Source organism: Idiotropiscis lumnitzeri, chromosome 4 (assembly GCF_059441095.1).
Source record: "Idiotropiscis lumnitzeri isolate Australia: NSW breed Sydney's pygmy pipehorse chromosome 4, RoL_Ilum_1.0, whole genome shotgun sequence".
NCBI lineage: Eukaryota > Metazoa > Chordata > Actinopteri > Syngnathiformes > Syngnathidae > Idiotropiscis > Idiotropiscis lumnitzeri.
In genome coordinates this window covers 1,290,450-1,309,759 of record NC_142394.1, presented here as the reverse complement: position 1 = coordinate 1,309,759, position 19,310 = coordinate 1,290,450, and the positions used below count along the sequence as shown (strand labels likewise).

At 43.4% G+C, this 19,310-nt stretch overlaps 1 protein-coding gene across 1 annotated transcript; it reads right to left on the bottom strand.

Annotated features, from left to right (window-relative positions):
• Positions 1–10,788: 10,788 nt before the first annotated feature.
• Positions 10,789–12,874, bottom strand: LOC148337796 (uncharacterized). The gene is made up of 5 exons (XM_088292568.1): positions 12,777–12,874; positions 12,017–12,094; positions 11,677–11,970; positions 11,446–11,613; positions 10,789–11,042 (listed from the first exon to the last, which is right to left on the bottom strand). Exons 1-5 carry the CDS (start codon positions 12,872–12,874, stop codon positions 10,886–10,888), a joined length of 795 nt encoding a protein of 264 aa, XP_088148694.1. The 3' UTR covers positions 10,789–10,885.
• Between the last annotated feature and the right edge of the window lie 6,436 nt (positions 12,875–19,310).

Here is a 19,310-nt window from a genome sequence, read left to right as displayed (position 1 = left end):
CTCGCACTATACGCAGACGACGTGTCGTTGCTATCGCAGAAGAACACTAAGGAGGAGGCGGAAGCCGCTCTCCAGACGGCGGTGAACGCGGTGGGGGAATGGAGTCGGACAAAGAAGATGGCGCTCAACGCCACCAAGAGCGAGGTGGCCTTCTTCTCAACGAACTCCCACGAGGCCTCCTGGTCTCCCACGATCTCCCTCAACGGCTCTCCCCTCAGCCACAACCCCACCCCGAAGTTCCTCGGTGTAACCCTGGACCGAACGCTCAGCTTTGGCCCCCATGTGAAAGCGGTGACATCCAAAGTCCTCTCCCGCAACCGCATACTGGCCTGTCTGAGTGGGTCGAAATTTGGCTGGCGCAAAGACAGCCTGCGCTCCGTCTTCACCGCCCTCCAACGCAGTGTGATGGACTACGCGGCTCCTGCGTGGCAACCCTTCCTCTCCGACACTCGCCGAGCCGACATGGAACGAGCGCAGAACTCAGCGCTGCGCCTAGTGACAGGGCAACTCCGCTCATCACCGATTGAAGCCCTTCAGCTCGAAGCTGGTGTAAGCAGCTATAAGACGCACTCGCACCAACTCACGGCCATCGCCTACGAGAAAGCCGCGCGACTGCCGTCCACACACCCGAGGTCCCAGATCCTGACTGCGAACGTGAGGCATCGGCTACAACGCTCCAGTTGGCGACTTGAGGCCAATAAACTTTCCACGACGCTCCCAGCTGGGTTGTCGGCAAGAGCCTCCCTCCAAGTCCCAGTGGAATGCCCATGGTTGAACGACTCTGGACTCTGGACGGTGTCAACCTCCATCGGGATGACCACAAAACAAGACGCTCCATCTGTCCTGCGCAACTTGGCCACTGCGGCCATTCGTGCCACCGAGCCGGAGCTGACCATTTACACGGATGGCTCTGCTACGGAAGGCGTCTCGAATGGAGGGGCAGCAATGATTGTCGCCTCTGGGGACCCAGCTGACGTCCAACCAACGACGGTGCTTATGCGAAGGGGCGCCGAGTTCACGTCGTCCTACGAAGAAGAGAGGGAAGCTATGACGATGGCCCTCGAGTGGCTCGTTCACTCAAACGCCCACACGAAGGTGACAATCTGCTCCGACAGTCAATCCCTTCTGCAGGCCATCTCGAGCCACGCCGCAGACACCGCCCACATCCGGCAACTGCTGAATGCGCGCCCTGGCAAGACCTCTCTTCTTTGGATCCCGGGCCACTGCGGTCTGCCCGGCAACGAACTCGCCGACACCCGAGCCAAAGAGGCCGCCTCCAACCACTCCGAAGCCTTCCGTCCTGTATCGTTTCGCGCAGCCGCGACAACTATCAAACGCCGCATCCGTGACGACCCCCCTAAGCACGAGCGGACCGCAGCCGCCTATGAAGGGTTCTCTTGGCGCGCAGACAGCTCCGCTGCTCAATCAAGGCAGGACGCCGTCCTCATTGCTCGGCTCCGTGCGGGCCACCACCCCAAGCTCCGGGCTTACGAGCACCTCCTCTGCCCTACAGCCGACCCCACATGTCCACTATGTGGAGGGGAGCCGCAGACAGTCCAGCACTGGCTCCTGCGGTGCCCCCGACTCATCCCCCTCCGGCAGAAGATTTTCGGCGATGCACCTCCTCCTTACAACGTCCTCTCCACCGAAACGCAGAAGGTGATTGCGCTAGCTGGGCAATCCTTGCTCTGAGGTCCCGCCCAGGCGCTAGCCCAACAACAACAACAACAACAACAACAACAGTCCCAAAACAGGGTTGGCGGAAGGGGGCCAGGAGGCGGGATCATGGCCTGCACACCGAGGCCACTCAGGTGGGTGTCCTGACGAGAGCCGATGGAAACGCCGTTGGATGAAGGCCGCAGGAGGACTTCTGAAGCCCTGCCGCTCGGCCTGATTCAGGAAGTGTCTCGAATTGTTACGGCAGTATAAATCCCTCAGGCTTAGATGTTAAAATGCTGAGTTTTGTGGGGAGTAATTTGAGCGTTTGGAGAGTCTGGATAATTCAGAGATCTAGATGTTAATTAATTGATGGAACCAGCTCGGAAGAGAAAAACGTTGCTTGTGTGGTAACATTATGAATTGATCACTCATATTAAGGTAAACTAAATCCAACATAACATTTGTATTTAAAAATAAAAAAAACATATTTTTTAAATAAAAAAATAACAAAATCACTCCTTCTATACATCATTGTTCAAGTTACACAAGCATGCATCGTCAGTGCCCTAATAGCATTTTTATATATATATATATATATATATATATATATATTAGCGGTGTCAGAAAAACGCGTTATTAATGGGATTAATCCAACTCCCTTTTAACGAGCAATTAAGACTCATCTTGGCCTGATAAGCAATGTAGTCCTATGACAAAGCGCTGACGCTTGCGAGACCGGAAAAAAACATCAAGCACGCGAAATTTAGGACACGCCTGGGCTTGCTGTGCAGAGTTTTTGCCGGTTTATATAACTAAAAGCATCATGGCGAGTGGTAAAAATGACGCAAATTCAATTCTGAATTTAAAAGTGTGGTGTCATTGATAAGAGAAAAATCATTTGTGTGTATTGCCATCGTGAACTGAACTACCATCGCAGCACATCCACCTTAAAATACCATTTGTTGGCCAAGCACACCGCTGATGCCAATTCTCCGGCCCTTTATATATATGTGTTTGTGTGTATTGGGGGGGGGGGTGAAGTGAATGATTTTGATGTCATATTGCTATTGAATAGACAGCAGATGTCCACTGGGTCGGCTATTGTTAACATGTCATCGTGTCCTTGAGTAAGATACTGAAACCCCAGTTGCTTCTGATGCTGCGTCATCAGTGGCTTTGAGTAACAAAGGTAAGTGCTAGATGAATTAAAGTCGTTCACCAATAATATTGCTTTCATAATTTGAGTGAGAGGCTGTGGACCCAAATGCAGGGAAGCAAGGGAGGAGTGCAGACAATGTAATGTTTAATAAAAAGAAACAAAAGGCAAATAAGGATCTGGGGTATTCAAAAATAAGTCTCATGTCCAAAATGACACGGAATCAAAGGAACTACTCAAACACTAGGAAAACAGGACTTGACTCGGAGAAAAACAAAAGCAATAGACGTGGCTGGGACGAAGGGGAGAGGACCACTGACATTGACAATGACCCAACAAGAACTGAAACGAAACAGGGAACTAAATACAAACTGACGAGAGAACGAGGAACACCTGGACTAGACATGAAGAGTTGGAGGGAGCTAACACAATGTACCAGGATGACAAGCACAGTTGTACACAAACTAACGTGACACACAAAGCAACACAAGGAAAACCTGAAACTAGTTACTAAACCAAAATCAACCAAAACACATCATGACATTTGCACTGATATCACAAAAAAACTAAATTTGACCAAATTAGCACATTCTTGCATCAACAATTCTTACTCAGGTAAATACAGCATTCAAAAAGTAAGCTCCAGGTGATGACGACACAATGCACTGCTTGAAATGTAAACCATGCTATTTTGACAGGGTTGAAAGCTTGAGGAAACGCCACACTTGACAATGGTCGAAAGCTGTTGTGCAGCACCAGGGTGTCACAACCAAAGGGGACACTAAAAGTTTCGGACAGTCAACAGGCTACCAAAAGAAGAACCAAAGCGTAGCACCCAAGTTCATCAACCACGGCCCACGAGTCCCTCTCAAGTGCCAGCCTCATCCGGTGCTCACGCTCACAGCAAGTGATCGCAAGGTCTCGCCACACGAGTTCTCACCATCTGCCGCCGCGATTGCGACAGTTGTAAAAAGCAGGGACCTATCCAGCTAGCACATTTCTCTCTATGTCTTTTTCATCCACGTGAGATATGAATTAACTTGAACTCAATGATGACTTATATATGCTAATTTTCCTTCACCGTCTGCAACTACAGTCTCGTCAGCTTTGCTATGTAAACAAATGCTCGCGGGTATCAGTCACGTGACGTCAGGAGTGTCCGGGCGTGTGATTGGTCTGCAGGTGCCACGATCATATGAATGACTAATGAATAAAGAAATGACGGAATAATGTGGAATTTAATGCTTTCTGATTGGCATTTTGGTATTGAAATGAGCCCCCTGGAGCAAACTGAACTGGTACAGTGACAAGTGACTGACAGAAAGGTCGACAAGTGGCAGAATAATATGAAACTATTAAGATTTTTAAGACACTATAATTCCTGCCACAGTGCTGCACAAAATCGCCCGTGGCTTGGTCAACTCATGGTGAATGTAAATCAACAGATTGGGATTTATTTATTTATTTTTATTCTAATAGGCCCTGGAGTACCATAGGCTTCACGGGCCTGCTTAGTGTGTGATCTACTTGAAATGACGAACACGCGACTCCATGCATAACAACATATTGCCACAAACAATCCTGAGTCTAACCCCCCCAAACCAGATGTCTATTGTCATCTGTTGCAAACTCTCCTTCTTGACCTTTTTAGCATGATGGGAGACAAGTTATGCAAACACTCAACACAAGTACTCGCCTCTTGATTTTTATCTGATCCTTTCTGAATTGGCGATTGGTTGCTCCGTTTTAAAGTACACTTGCAGAGTCTGTGGCTGAGTTGACATTGGTCTTGACATCACACATGACGAATTGCAATTGTAAATATGAACAGGTTTAACATCAACAATTGTCAACCCGATGACTTTATGTGCAGGGAAGGAAAATCCATCCATCCATTATTGGAGCCGCTTCTCCTCATGATTGTAGCTGGGGTGTTGGAGTCTATTCCAGGGAAGTAGGCGATTGTATTGTAAACCCTGAACTGGTTGCAAGCCAATCGCAGGGCACACAACGACAAACAACCATCCGCACACACACTCACACATAGGGCCAATTTAGAGTGTTCAATTATGCATGTCTTTGGGATGTGGGAGGAAAACGGAGTACCCGGAGAAAACCCAGACAGGTATGGGGAGAACATGCAAACGCCACGCAGAGTTGGAATCAAACCCTGCACCTCCGAACTGTGAGGCGGATGTGCTCACCAGTCGTCCACCGTGCTGCGGGGAGGAAAATTATTAAGGAAAATCTTTCACAGACATTTGACACCTTGGCCCTTTCTAGCTTTGATAGGAAGAGGGGTAACAAACAACACCGCAAGAGTGGGTGTACTGTATTTATACAGAATGCCAGGGAGAACAATATGGGTGCTGACAGAGAAATCCTGTTTTAACCAATCTTGTGATGTATCATTCATCCATAAACAATTTTCTTTGCAATACTAGCGCCAGGCGAAAGAGCTGTCTTGATATCACATAGATTGTCTACTTAACTTAAAAATCACCTACAGATGTTAAAGGGAATGAGGTTAAGAACAGGTGCCTTTGCATATTAAAGTCGGCATCTCCCTCCAGATGTCCTCCCAGAGGCTGGATTATAAAGTCTGTTCTTCAATCCTTTCTCCTCTTTGGCGATTCCTTTCTTTCAAAGCTATATGAATCCCACACTGCAAAACAGAAAAGGGGAAAAGTTGTGCAGCTTTAGATTTAGCACCAGATTGACTAGTGATGGTCAAACTCTTCCTCCACTCCGCTAGAACACGCCGCGGTGTATTCACCCTTGCAAACAATCGCATGCGAGACATGCAGCGTGTTTCCATCAGTCGTCAGCGAAAGGGGAGTCCGAAGGTCCGTCAGTACGATTCTGGGGACAGATGAAAAGCCGCTTAAGGTTGTTGCTTAGTCTGGGATTCTTCATTCGCCAGCATATCGGACTGACGGAATGCCACTTCTGTGCATATTATTGACGCTCATCTGGATATTTTTAACCCTCTAAAAGGGGATCTACCTCCATTAAGACCTTTCCAAGAAAAACTGAGCGTGCCTGCCCCTTGCCCATCAAAAATAAAATTCAAAATATTTAAAAATATTAAATCTCTTTCTGAACTGCGAGCAAGCGAGGCTCCACTGAAGAGTATTCATATATTCAGTACGATATGAAAGGTAAAATGAACATATTGATTGGTACAGTAAATTGCCATTGCAGCACAAACATTACATTCTATAAGAAACAGGCACAAATGAATTCCTTGACTGATGATATGACATGCAACTATATTGAAATTATGTTACAGAATATGAAATGATGATGCAACGTCCTTTGTCAAAAAAGTCCCTAAATGATTCACAAGGAAAAGTCTTCTAACTTCATAGAGTGCCAAATTCTCTATCATCTGAATAAATCATATAAGACATACATCTGGTTCGTGAGAAAGAAAGCAAGAACAAGCGAGGAAACAGGCACACTGAAAAAGGTGCAGTGATGACAGCGGGGGAGATAAAAGGTGGAAATGAAAAGGCGAGAGGAGAAGCGAGAAAGGGAATGAATAGATTAAAAGTGATATGAAGGAGAAATTGCAAGAAAAAATGGGAAAAAGTAAGACCAAGATTTTAGGTTGACAGCGAATTTCCAAGCACCTAATTTATCATCCAATATCTCAAAAAAGGATGACACTTGCGGTTTGGTCATCTGGGGAGGGTCCGTCTGGTTCCCATGCGGACCACCTGGCTGAGTGAGCTCAACCGCTGACTCCTGATGGCAAGTCAGTCGGAGGGGTTCCAAGGCGAAGCCTCTGGATCTCCACACCCATCAGGCTCTTCTTGCAGTTAGGAAAACTATTCACTGAATAGCTGAATCGTTAAATCTAACTTTTATTGATTCCTTTACATGCATTTTCTTTTCTGTGGCTGTCATGTGGTGATAAATATATGTATGTATATTTTAGCCCCTCTCCTCTCTCGAGTTTAAAGAGCTTCAGGTGCAGCCCATAAACATTTCTTACAATCAATCAAACTTTTTAATAGCACTTTTCATACCTAAAACACAACTCAAATTGCTTGACATGAATTAACATCAACCCCTCCGACCACTTGTCCACAGAAACACACACACACACACACACACACATACAAGTTAAAAATGCTTAACCACCTAAGACACATTCACATACATAACGTAATTAGTTATGATATAATACTGTAATGACCTAAATGAACTTGAAGCAGGGCGCAGAACTTCCAGGTGAGGAAACACCACTGCAGTCATGCTTTGCTGGTACAATGCAATATTTATGATATGCAGAAACAATATCATGATATAGATACACTGTAGAAAATTGACTGTAGAATTAACAGTAAATTACAGGCAAAAAAGTTGCCAGCAAAGTATTATAAACTCAAAATGAATTACTGTAAAAATCCATTACAACATATTACCGTAAATGTTTACAAGTTTCTACTGTATATAAATTACAATTACCTATTTTTAAGAAAACAGCAATTTAGTGTAATCTAATTTACAACTGTTTCTTGTATTCTAATAAATTACAGTAATTTTAAAGTTACCAGTGAATGCTTGTAAATAAATAATACAATAACTTGTTGCAGAATGTTTTACAGACAATAATGTTTTTTACATTTGCTGCTTTGCAAATTATGCAAATTGTGAATGAAACAAATAATGGAGTGTCAGAGCACTTTTATTAAACTTCGAGCATCTTAAAATATCCAAACATATGGATGCAAGGCATTGCAACTTGTGATTGAAGTTTTATGTCTGGTTTGCAGATGAGTCCAAAATTATTAGCTGTGGAATGACCTAATAATCAAAGCCCCTCCACCCGCCAACCAATTCAAACTTAACTGCCACTGGCTTTTAAATAATAAAAGAACATTAAACAATGTTGAACAGTTCTTATCTTTACAATGATAATCAGACAACCATTGAAAATGGATCAGCAGCTTCAGCAGGGAGGAGAATAGGGATTCGATGGTTTCTTTAAATTTGTTGTTTTTGTGCCACTGCCAGGATTGATTCCAAGACATCTAAAATAAGAAAATAGCAAAACTTAATGAAAAACTGTGCTCACAGCTGATTGACGTGCCATCAAAATCAGTCAGGTTAAGCAATACATTTGGGTGGAAACAGAAGGGTAGTTTGATTTCCTGCCACAAGACTGGACATTATTAACTTAAAAACTAACAAGTCAACAACTTAAAATAATGTCTTGTCCATTCGTCATCATTGCAAACTTAACAAGTAATACTAGCATCTATTGACCTTTGGATTAATTCCAGGGTACATGCAGCTCACTCCTGGTATGCCAGATTAAAGTTGTAGTCGCATGAAAACAACGTCGCCAATCCTGTTGAAAAGTTGGGGTATGGAGGGACAACCACCTGCCCTGCGATGCTCAGCATCCACTCCTTGGATGTGAGCACTTCACCAAATCACAAAAAAAACATTGTTTAAATGTTAATGGGGTTTTTTAAAATCTCGTTGCTTTTCACATAAGAATATCAACAATAAACTGGTTCCTTAAAGTGTCCTAGATATGGCCTTTTTGAAATATTTTCCAACATTGAAATTCATTTTATGTCTTCATACGAATGGCTGGCGGCACAGTAACCAATTGGTTAGCACGTCTGCCCCACAGTGCAGAGGTTGTGGGCTCAATTTCGGCTCCCGCCTTCCTGTGTGGAGTTTACGTGTTCTCCCCATGCCTGTGTGGGTTTTCTCCGGGTACTCAGCTTTCCTCCCACAACAACAAGTTTATCTGTCTACATTTTACAGGTTGCTTGTGCAATACTGGGGAAGTATAGCTATTTTTTTACATTAATATCAATTATTTTAATATGTACAATAGTATTTTAAACAATTTAACCACAGAAGGTTATTTTCTGATATACAGCTATTGAGTGCGCACATAAATCTCAAGCCTGATACCTAGTTTGTGTGATGACAGACAAGCGCATGCACCCACATGCACGATTTCTTGGTTGAGATAAAGTGTTAAGTGTGTGTAGGCTAATTTAGTTTAATTGGGGTAACCTGGACACAAACTGAATCCCAAATAAACTTTCACTGCATCAGACTGCAAAGTTACTAAATGAGATTAACATTACTGACGGTAACAAACCCAGGGAGACAAACGTTATGTGGCAGTGACACATTGTAACTTTCATCCAATTAAAATAAGGCATTGGGTGTTTTCATATTGCGTTGTTAGTTTAAACTGTAAATTTTACCTCAGAATCCGCTTCAGTGGTGTTTGTTAACGCTGGACTTTAGTGGTGCGGTGCTCCCTCGGCGCTCTTTTCGTGTGTAACAATATGAAAGCACAGTTTGCAAAACACAAGACATGCTAGATTATTACTTAATTATTTGTAACGAACGGGACTGTGTCTATGTAAACAGATTAACCGACAGCAGAAACGCGAGCGAATTTTTATACGTCCAATTTAAACACAATTCCTTCGACGCGATCTTTTCCAGCTTGCTCCAAAACGTTCCACAACATCACGAAATGAAAACTTAACCGAATATAATTTTATCTACCGACATCAACATGACTTTACCACCGCAAATGCCCTTCTGCAGCTGAGTAAATAAATACTAGCATCAATGTTGCCTGTTTATTAGAGAAATGCGATGTGAATACGACTGCCCTCGAGCTAATGTTACATCTGCCCTAGTTAACGCGATTGAAAGTACCGTCAAGCAAATATTACTCACCATTCGGAAGAATTCTTATTCTCGCTCTGGTGACTTCACTGGTTCCGCCATTATCTCCTCCACTCGAAAATTCGTACAGTCAAAATTCAAAATGGCAGTACTTACCTGTAATACATGTCATCTAAATGCCAGAACACAGTTGCTGTAAATTTTATAACGTAACCGTAAAGTTATGCAGCAGGCTATGTTTAAATTGTTTAACTCATAATGCAATGCGATATACAGTTAAACCCTGTAAAATGACAAAACAACAAGATACTGTAAATATTTACTGTAGAAATTACATGGATTTGTTAATGTAGATAGATAGATCGATAGATAGATAGATAGATAGATAGATAGATAGATAGATAGATAGCAGTAATATTAATGAATTGTATGTTTGTGTGCTCACTCAGTCGTGTATTTTCCGTACAGCATCTTTTTTTAAATTCCATTACATCTATTTGGTAAGAAAACCATCTTATCGAAAATAATTCTTCTGCCAGTGCTTTCACACAAACCCCATGGTGTACTGTGGACTCCCTTTATGTTCTTTTTGGATTTGTCTGTTTGCAAGCAAGCAACTAGCTGGGACAATTTAACTACAAATCCCACACATGAAAGTTTAATGTTGATAAATAATTTGCAAATGTCACAGCATACTGACTGCTAATTTAGATGCTTTATAACACCACCATAATGTGTATAAACTATTTGGTTTAATGATGATGTGGTTGCTATAGCAACAGCACATTGCAGCAGATATACATATATATATATATATATATATATATATTTAGATCCGTACAGTCAAATATTGGTTCTTGTGAATTCTGAGATATCAATGGGTATTGTGTTGCTTTGAAATTTACAACAGTTTAGATGGATACTTTTTTGTCATTCTGATTTAAATCAGTCTTCATGAAAATTTCTTTTCCTTTGTTTAAGAAATGTGATCTTTTCTGATGCGCTGATTACATGCTGAATTCCATTAATCAGATCAGCTGCATTACAGCCGTGCGACACGTGGAGATTGATGTAAACATCACATGCTATATCCAGATTTAATTAATTATTTAACACAGTAGTCGTGATGGATTTAAAACTTTTATTAAAGCAAAAAAGTGTTCCTCAAATTGGAGCCACAAGCAGGAACAAGTTCTCTTTGTAAGAAAACAGTTGTTTGTTTTAAGCTTCAACAACTTAGCAAAAACGAGTAACAAGAGCTTTATAACATATCCTCCTGAAGCAGATGAGAACTTTGTTTTTAAACACGAACATTGCTGACAGAAAAAATGAACGGGTTGGATTGGGTGGTGAACATCCAACACTTGCATCGCCACGAAGCGGCCATCTTCAGTTCAGACCTGCGGCACGGCGGGCCAGCTTGATGTCTGAATTGATCAGCGTGACCCGCTTGGCGTGGATAGCGCACATGTTGGCCTCGGAGAACAGCGTCACCAGGATGTCCTCGGTTGCCTGCTGAAGCGCCATCAGAGCTAAATTCTCCCACCTGAACAATAAGAATGAGGTGTTTTTACTTGATTGTTGGTGAATATTTTTTCCCATTTATGACTATGTTCATCCTTGAAATGACTCCAACTTCTCCAAAAATTACTTCAATGATAAAAAACAAGTATAGTAGTCAAAGGCCTCCCTTTGCCAGCTACTACGGCAATCAATTAACTGATTTTTTTTGGTAAATATCTTTGTCAACTTATGACTATAATTGTGACTTAGATGACTCTTATTTCTCCATAATGATAAATATCAGTGGCCTACCATTTCCAGCGGCATTCATTAATTTATGGTGATTTGTCCCACATATACCACAATAGAACATGGCATTTGTGACGGTACCTATATCAGACGGTCAGAGCGAATATCGAATATCAAGCTAACTTTTTCTTGCTCACCTGAGGCTGCCTAGGCCGAAATCCTGGCAGATCTCGCGGACCAGGCGACAAAACGGCGCCCTCCTGATAAGGAGATCCGTGCTCTTCTGGTACTTGCGTATATCCTTCAGGGCCTTGACGCCCGGGCGGTACCTTCGCCTAATGGGCAACGCGGGTGGTCGCCGTTCTCTGGACGGCCCGGACTGTGGCAACTGCTGGCGCGCGCCCCTGGACGTGCCCGGCTCTGGCGACTGCTGGCGCGCGCCCCTGGACGTGCCCGGCTGGGGCGAACGCGGCGGCTGGCGCGCGCCCCTGGACGTGCCCGGCTGGGGCGAACGCGGCGGCTGGCGCTCACCCTCGGACGTCCTTGGCTGTGGCGACGGTTGGCGCCCGCGGGAAGATGCCGCCACAGGCCGCAGCCGGCGCCCCCCGGAAGATTTCGCGGGCGGGCCCGGGGGTAAGCGGCGGGGCTTTGCGCACTTCCTGCGGCTGGACGAGACGTGTCGCATGATGCAGGTGGAGAAGGTCCAAAGTGAAATAAAACAACTTTAGAAGAAGCCTAGTCTAGTCGAAATGAAGACCAAACTCAAACTGCGCAATGCGCATGCTCAGCTTTCGACCAATCAGCGCGCAGCGACACTGAAGGCAATCAGCGTCTGGCGTAACTCGACTGGGCGGCAGAAAAAACAAAGTCACTCAAGAGCAAACCAATAAAAAAAAAGAGCAAGCCACCACAATCACATGATGATCGTCGTCATGAACTGTACAGTAATGGAAAATAAAAATTATCATTTTCAGTTCTAGTATCATTATTACAGTGCTATCCAACAGTTCAAATTAAACAAATTCTAGTTTATAAAACAAATCTGGCAAGACGCTGCTATTTTAAAGTGCGTACAGGATGACGTCACCATACGTTTAGGTCAAGACAGAGCATGCGCAGACTGGCCGCGGCCGGGCTATTCCGATTGACTTGTTTACGTGTGTGGTTCCCAGCCACTTTCTATCTATCTTAAAGGGACCAATTTCCATGTCCACTGCAGTTCTAATGCAAAATGCGGTCTAACTGTATTAATTTAATGAACACATGCATATTCATGAAAACTATCCTTTATATCGAACCTATCACAGTAGTTTAAACAACAAACTAAGTTAGTGGCACATACATAAGCACAGTTGCCAGTAGAGTAATTCATAGTATCAATCTCTTGCTCAAGTACACCACAGAAGTGGGTTAGGGTGGTGTTGGGGGTGTATGGTCCATTGTGGCATCCTCTCCAGCTTGGCCTGTCTGAATTTACCAAAGTTTTTTTGTTTGTTTTTTTTTGCCCATATTTTTCTTCAGCAGTGACTTGAACTGGGGTCCCCGACGGTGGCAGGGGGCAATCTTGATCACTCGACCATGGCTGTCCTCACGAATGTTCATACAATGTCCCCCAATGTGTCGCATTTTACCTGCCACAATACCAGAATCACCTTTATTGGCCAAGGATGTAAAACACACAAGGAATTCTGTTTCCGGCAGTATGAGCTACACAAGTATTACAGTAAAAGCAACAACGATAAACAAAGAAATGACATATGTATAGAAAGTCTTTCCGTGATGTAAGGGTTCCATTGTGTAGTATTAATACCCAAATGTCAGCTGTGCAACAATTTGGAGAGTCATAAGAGCAGAGATAAAGTGATCAGTGGTGCGGTACTTACAGTGTTATGTCGGTTGTGCCGATGATGTAGATATTTGATGCACCAGTAGTGATCAATAGCAGTACATCAAATGTTACTTTCAGTGTGCAATTACACAGAAAGTCCTTGAGCACATTAAAATGTCATTGATGTGGAATATGAAATACGACAGTTGTTCAACTATGTAGAGATCTTCCAAAAGCGGCCGTGTTCGCTTTTCCAAGTTGACTGACTTTGGTAATGAATAACAGATTCTTTGGTGTGCATACATACATATATCTTGTGTATCGTGGAAATTCCCACTATATTGTAGAAAGCCATTGTTAGGTCGGTAGGGGGGGGGGGATCTCATAAAATGCAAACAGTGATTAGGATTGACAAACAAGATGTATTTACAAAACTGCGCACAATATAAAGCGCAACAAAATACACTTGCAAAAGGCAAGGAACGCGCATTAACAAAAAGTGTTCTCACAGCCGGGGAAAGATAACTACTAGTGATGTGACGTTACGTATTGAGGCTTCGAAGCGTGTGCCGAGTAGGGGAGGGGGTGTTTCTGCGAAGCGCATATTGGGGCTTGACTCATTGGAGGGATGATCCAAAAATGATGATGCCGGAAGCCCTGCCACCCCACGTGACTGATTCGGGAAGGGGTTCGAATTGTTATGGCAATATAAACCCTTCAGGCTCAGACATTACAATGCGAAGTTTTGTGGAGAGTAATTTGAGTGTTTGGAGAGTTTGGATAATTCAGAGATTAGATTAGATTAGAGGATGGAGACAGCTCGGAAGACAAAAACATCTCTTGTGTGGGAACATTATGAATTGATCACTTCTTTCGACTCCCCCCAAAAATTTGGTTTTACAATTTTTAATCAAAATCATATGATGCTTCCCATTATACACACACATATATATATACACACACACGCACACACATATATATATATATATATACAGTAATACCTCGCTACTTCGCGGTTCACCTTTAGCGGGTTTAGTGCTTCGCGGGTCTAAAAAATATTCAAAAATTAAAAACTTTTTTGCCCGGGCACGATCGGGGCTCTCCATTCGCTCCGCTCCGCGGGGGCATTGTAGTTTCGCCGAGCGGCACGGGGCGCTGGTGCGGTTAGACGGCCGGCGTGCGCCGAAGAAGAGCGTGGGCGAAGAGGAGAGTGGACGAAGAAGAGCACGTTCCCCCGGGCACGATCGGGGGCGACGTTTCGCACGGTTCGGACCGTATCAGAGCTCCAGCCGGCGTGCGTGGCAGTTAAGCCGAAGAGGAGCACCTTCCGCCCGGGCACGAGCGGGGCGACTTTTCGCTCCGTTCGGGACCGCACGAGAGCTCCGGAGGAGGCCGGCCGGCGTGCGTGGCAGTTAAGCCGAAGAGGAGCACCTTCCGCCCGGGCACGAGCGGGGCGACATTCCGCTCTGTTCGGGACCATACGAGAGCTCCGGAGGAGGCCGGCTGGCGTGCGTGGCAGTTAAGCCGAAGAGGAGCACCTTCCGCCCGGGCACGAGCGGGGCGACATTTCGCTCCGCTCGGGACCGCACGAGAGCTCCGGAGGAGGCCGGCCGCCGTGCGTGGCAGTTAAGCCGAAGAGGAGCACCTTCCGCCCGGGCACGAGCGGGGCGACATTCCGCTCTGTTCGGGACCATACGAGAGCTCCGGAGGAGGCCGGCTGGCGTGCGTGGCAGTTAAGCCGAAGAGGAGCACCTTCCGCCCGGGCACGAGCGGGGCGACATTTCGCTCCGTTCGTGACCGCACGAGAGCTCCGGAGGAGGCCGGCCGGCGTGCGTGGCAGTTAAGCCGAAGAGGAGCACCTTCCGCCCGGGCACGAGCGGGGCGACATTTCGCTCCGTTCGGGACCGCACGAGAGCTCCGGAGGAGGCCGGCCGGCGTGCGTGGCAATTAATCCGAAGAGGAGCACCTCTTCCGCCCGGGCACGAGCGGAGCGCGAGGCTGTCAGTTATGAATGAATAAATGAATTAATAAATAAATGAAGAATGCCAGCCTTCATTTCACAGGGCACACCGGACGGCGTACCAGCAGGTAAAAGTCGAAGTAATTAAATAAATACAAAAAGAAGTAATTGAATAAATACAAAAATAATGGCTGGGGAATAAAAAAATATTAAGTTTTAATAATAATTTGGTTTTTTTTGTTATAACATGAATTTCACTCTCTCTCTCTATCCGTATTCTATATGGTGTACTGTATACAGGGGGGTATACTGTATACCTGTATAGGTTTTTTTAAGCATTTTTGAAGGGGCGCCGCTCCTTCGCGGCTTTTCAGTTTTCGCGTGTGGTCTCGGTCCCCATTAACCGCGATAACCGGGGTATTACTGTATATATATATATATATATATATATATATATATGACTGTCTCCAACGGGGTGTGCGTGTCGTGCGGCGACCTCGATGCTCAAATACAATGAGCGTTAGTACTTTTCTGCAGCTTTTAGTTTTCAAATTAAGTGTATTCATTGAACGTAAGCATAGTCAGGTATACAAATACTTAAATACATGGTTTTAAAGTAGAATAGCACGAGTCACATTTTTATGCAAGCCAATTTTACATAGTAACTGTTAGCGCCATTTCACAAATGTTTATATTTTTATGGATAATGATTGCAAATATTTGTTTTTTGCCATTTGTATGTTTGTGAGAAGAAATTATACATTTCTTTGTCTTTTGTAATTATTTTGATTTGTGGAGTGAAATGTGTCAACGTTAGAGGGCGCAATTCTTTATTTACTGCAATGCACGAAGAAGAAAGTGTTTTTTGGTTGAAGAAGAAATAAAGATGATGGCGAAGGAGCAACACGGTCTTTTTACCGTGCTTCGACCATCAGTGTTTGTTCACGCGTAAAAAGTTGTTTTTATTCGCCATCTAATGAAGAGGTTGAACAACGAAAATAAGAAGAAACTAAAGGAATCTAAAATAACCTCTACAGTAACCTAAAAATAACTATCGATATCTTTATATACATGTTTTGAAGCTAGATATGTAGACGTGCATACGATCGTATATTAAGGTTTAATAAAATTCATATAATGAATTTGACCATTGAACATTAGCGTATTTAAGAACAGTGTCTGCTGTAAATCAGCCACAGTACCGCAGTGGACTTTGTATAATGGGTGGTGCAAAAACATGAAAAAAAAGTCACATAAAACACTTTGAATTTTATTTTCTAATTTTGAAGACGTCAGACCGCCTAGTTGAGACACTTGCGCTCATCGAGGTAACAGTGAGCGTCGAGGTCGTTGTAAGGCCGCGCACCCTTCTCGACGGTCTAAAATTTTTATGCGCATCTGTGCCATGTGAGCGCATTTTTCTCAAAACGTGAAGTTGTCAGTAAAAAAAAAACGTCTAAATCCAAAGACTGTGGAAAAAGTAATATTTTTAAATAAACATTTTAGAAAGACATATTTTTCCTGTGCCATAGTTTTTGTTAATTTATGTATGTAGAAATTGGTATCCTTTAGTGTGTGAACATATGAGTCGTGGTTTCTTAGCGTAACATTGTTTCACACTTTTGTTTAGTCAAGACGTCAGGAAAAAAAAATGAAATGACATTTACATTACTTAGCTGGACATTAAACAAGGTATGGGGATTTTTTATTTTCTCAAAAACTGCCACAATACACAAAAACATATTTTTTAGTATAAAGAACTAGGTATCCAATTATTGTTTTCGTGTGTGTATAGATACTAATGTTTTACTGCCTAAAAGCCTCTATACTATAGTCTATAGTATATGACTGCAGTTCTAGTTTTTCGCCACTAGATGTCACTATCACTGAAGCTTTGAAGCTTCAAACCATTTTGAACCGATTGCTTCAAATGGTTCAGCGCTTCATAAAAGCTTTATGGCCCATCACTACATAGTTGTTCCCAAGAGTCAAAACAGAAATCGGAATGGACACATGAAGATTCAACATCTGCTTCTAATTGTATCCAAGGCCAGCAGGTGGTTTCTGCGTGCATGAAACATCAAGAAATGAATCATCCGAACCACATAACTGAATTGGTTTCGTAGTTATTAAATACCAAAAAAGAGACCTTGCAAAAAGAATGCAAGAAGGAAGAAAAAAACAACTGAACTTGGAATTATGCAAAGAGGCTAGATAATACAAAAAAAATTGTGGCACCGAAATTTATGCGCAACTTCTAGGAGTCGCGACTGAAGTTGCGCTATGGAGAACAATTGAATAGTCGAACCCCAGGCGGCGGCTACAGCTGCCTTTTAAAGGCCGCTAATTGCAAACGCACCACAGCCGTGTCGCCAAAGGAACCGCCCACCTCGATCAGGCCCTGCTGAAACAAACAAAAAAAAAACACAGCACAGTCATGACATTTACAGTTTATAGTTTCTGTTATTATGGGTTTTAACGTACACAGTTAAGTCTGAATTTAAGTTGTGTGCCTTCTAACTAAACTATTGCCTAAAAAAATGGTACATATTAAAGTCTTCTAAAGTGTTTTTAAAATATTTTTTCCAAAAGCTTGTTTTTGCACAGTATGTTCCATTAGTAACTTTGCTAAGCTATTTATTATTACTTTTAATTTATCTCTTTTGTTTGTAAATGCTTTTAAAAATTTTATTTTTAACTACATGAAGCCTATTGAGCTACCTTGTGCATAACATTCAGAACTATATAAATAAAGCTGTCCAGCCTTGGATTAAGTGTAGTAGCAGATAGTGCCACAAAATCATGGACGAGATATAGCATATGATTTCAGAGCCAACAGTTGAGGCATAGACGGTCCGAAGTCCCCAAACTTCTCACTATTTCTTCAAAGCAACAGGAATACATGCCTGTATTGTTTTATGTCCTCATAGTAGCCTCCTGTGATTATTTTTGTTGTCCACAGTGTGGCCAGTAGCAAATGAAATGAAAGTTTAAAACACACACATACCACTGACTTAAAGGTAATGCGTAAAATGTAGCTGCTGAAAATGTAGTGGAGTAAAAAGTTAAATATTCAATTTTTTTTAAATGTCCTGGAGTTCAGTAGTAGTAATATAAAAAACATAATAATCTGGCGCCACAGTGGCCAACTGGTTTGGCACATATGCATGTTCTCCCAGTGCCTGTGTGGGTCTTCTCAGTTCAAAAACATGCATGGTTGGTTGCATAGATGGGCACTTTACACAATTTTGCTGGTCCTTTCCGCGTCCTGTCCGCGACCTGCGCACCCTTCCTCCAGAGAGAGAGAGAGAGAGAGAGAAAGAGAAATAGAAAGAGAGAGAGAGAGAGACATATAGAGAGAGAGAGACAGGGACATAGAGAATACATTACAAGATTTCATTCTGCTCAGAGTACAAATATGTGAATTCTATGCACGTGGTACTTAAGTGATGGACAATAAACCACTTCCAAACGACCCAAAAACTTGTCGTCCTGCGTCCTCCGCCCCAAAAATGTGCATCCATCAGGGATGGACGGACCGTTCCAAAATGCCCATCTCTGGCTAAGTTGATTGAACAATTTGAATTGCCCAGAGTTGTGAATGGTTGTTTGTCTAACGTGTGCCCTGCGATTGGCTGGCAACAAGTTCAAGGTGTACCCCGCTTACTGCCAAGGACACCTGGGAGGGGCTCCAGCCCGCGACGCTTGTGAGAAGAAGCAGTTTGGAAAATGTCCCAGAGATGTACTGGGTCCAAAATTCAGCTCTGGAATATTAGTTGACAGCAGCCCAAATTTAACAAAAAAATAAGAATTCACGGCCTGCGTCCTGCAGTGTAAAAGTAGTTTGTGACCTGGCGTAAACGCAACTTCGCAAGTTCCGCCATCTAGTGCTGAATTGGTAATATTACAACTTAGAACTACAATTGACATCTGCACCTCTGGGTTTGCATAATTCACACATTTCTTTCTTCTGCATTTTTCATATTTGGGATATTATTCAGTTTTTCAGAGATTTTCTTCCCCATTCCCCACATTCTTCATTGAAAACACATGATGTTGCATCGTTTTGTTTTTTTCTTGTAGATGTGACTTTTCGCACAAGTCTCCAGATGCGCATTTGCAAATCGCTTCACGCATTTGTGACTCGTCCATGGCTCCGTAGCTACACATTAAGACCACAAGGGGGCGCTGCGCTAGTATTCTACAGCTGCAGCAGACGGATCAACCTTGTATGGCATGCAGTGTTTACTCTATATAAAGGAAATATTATAGTG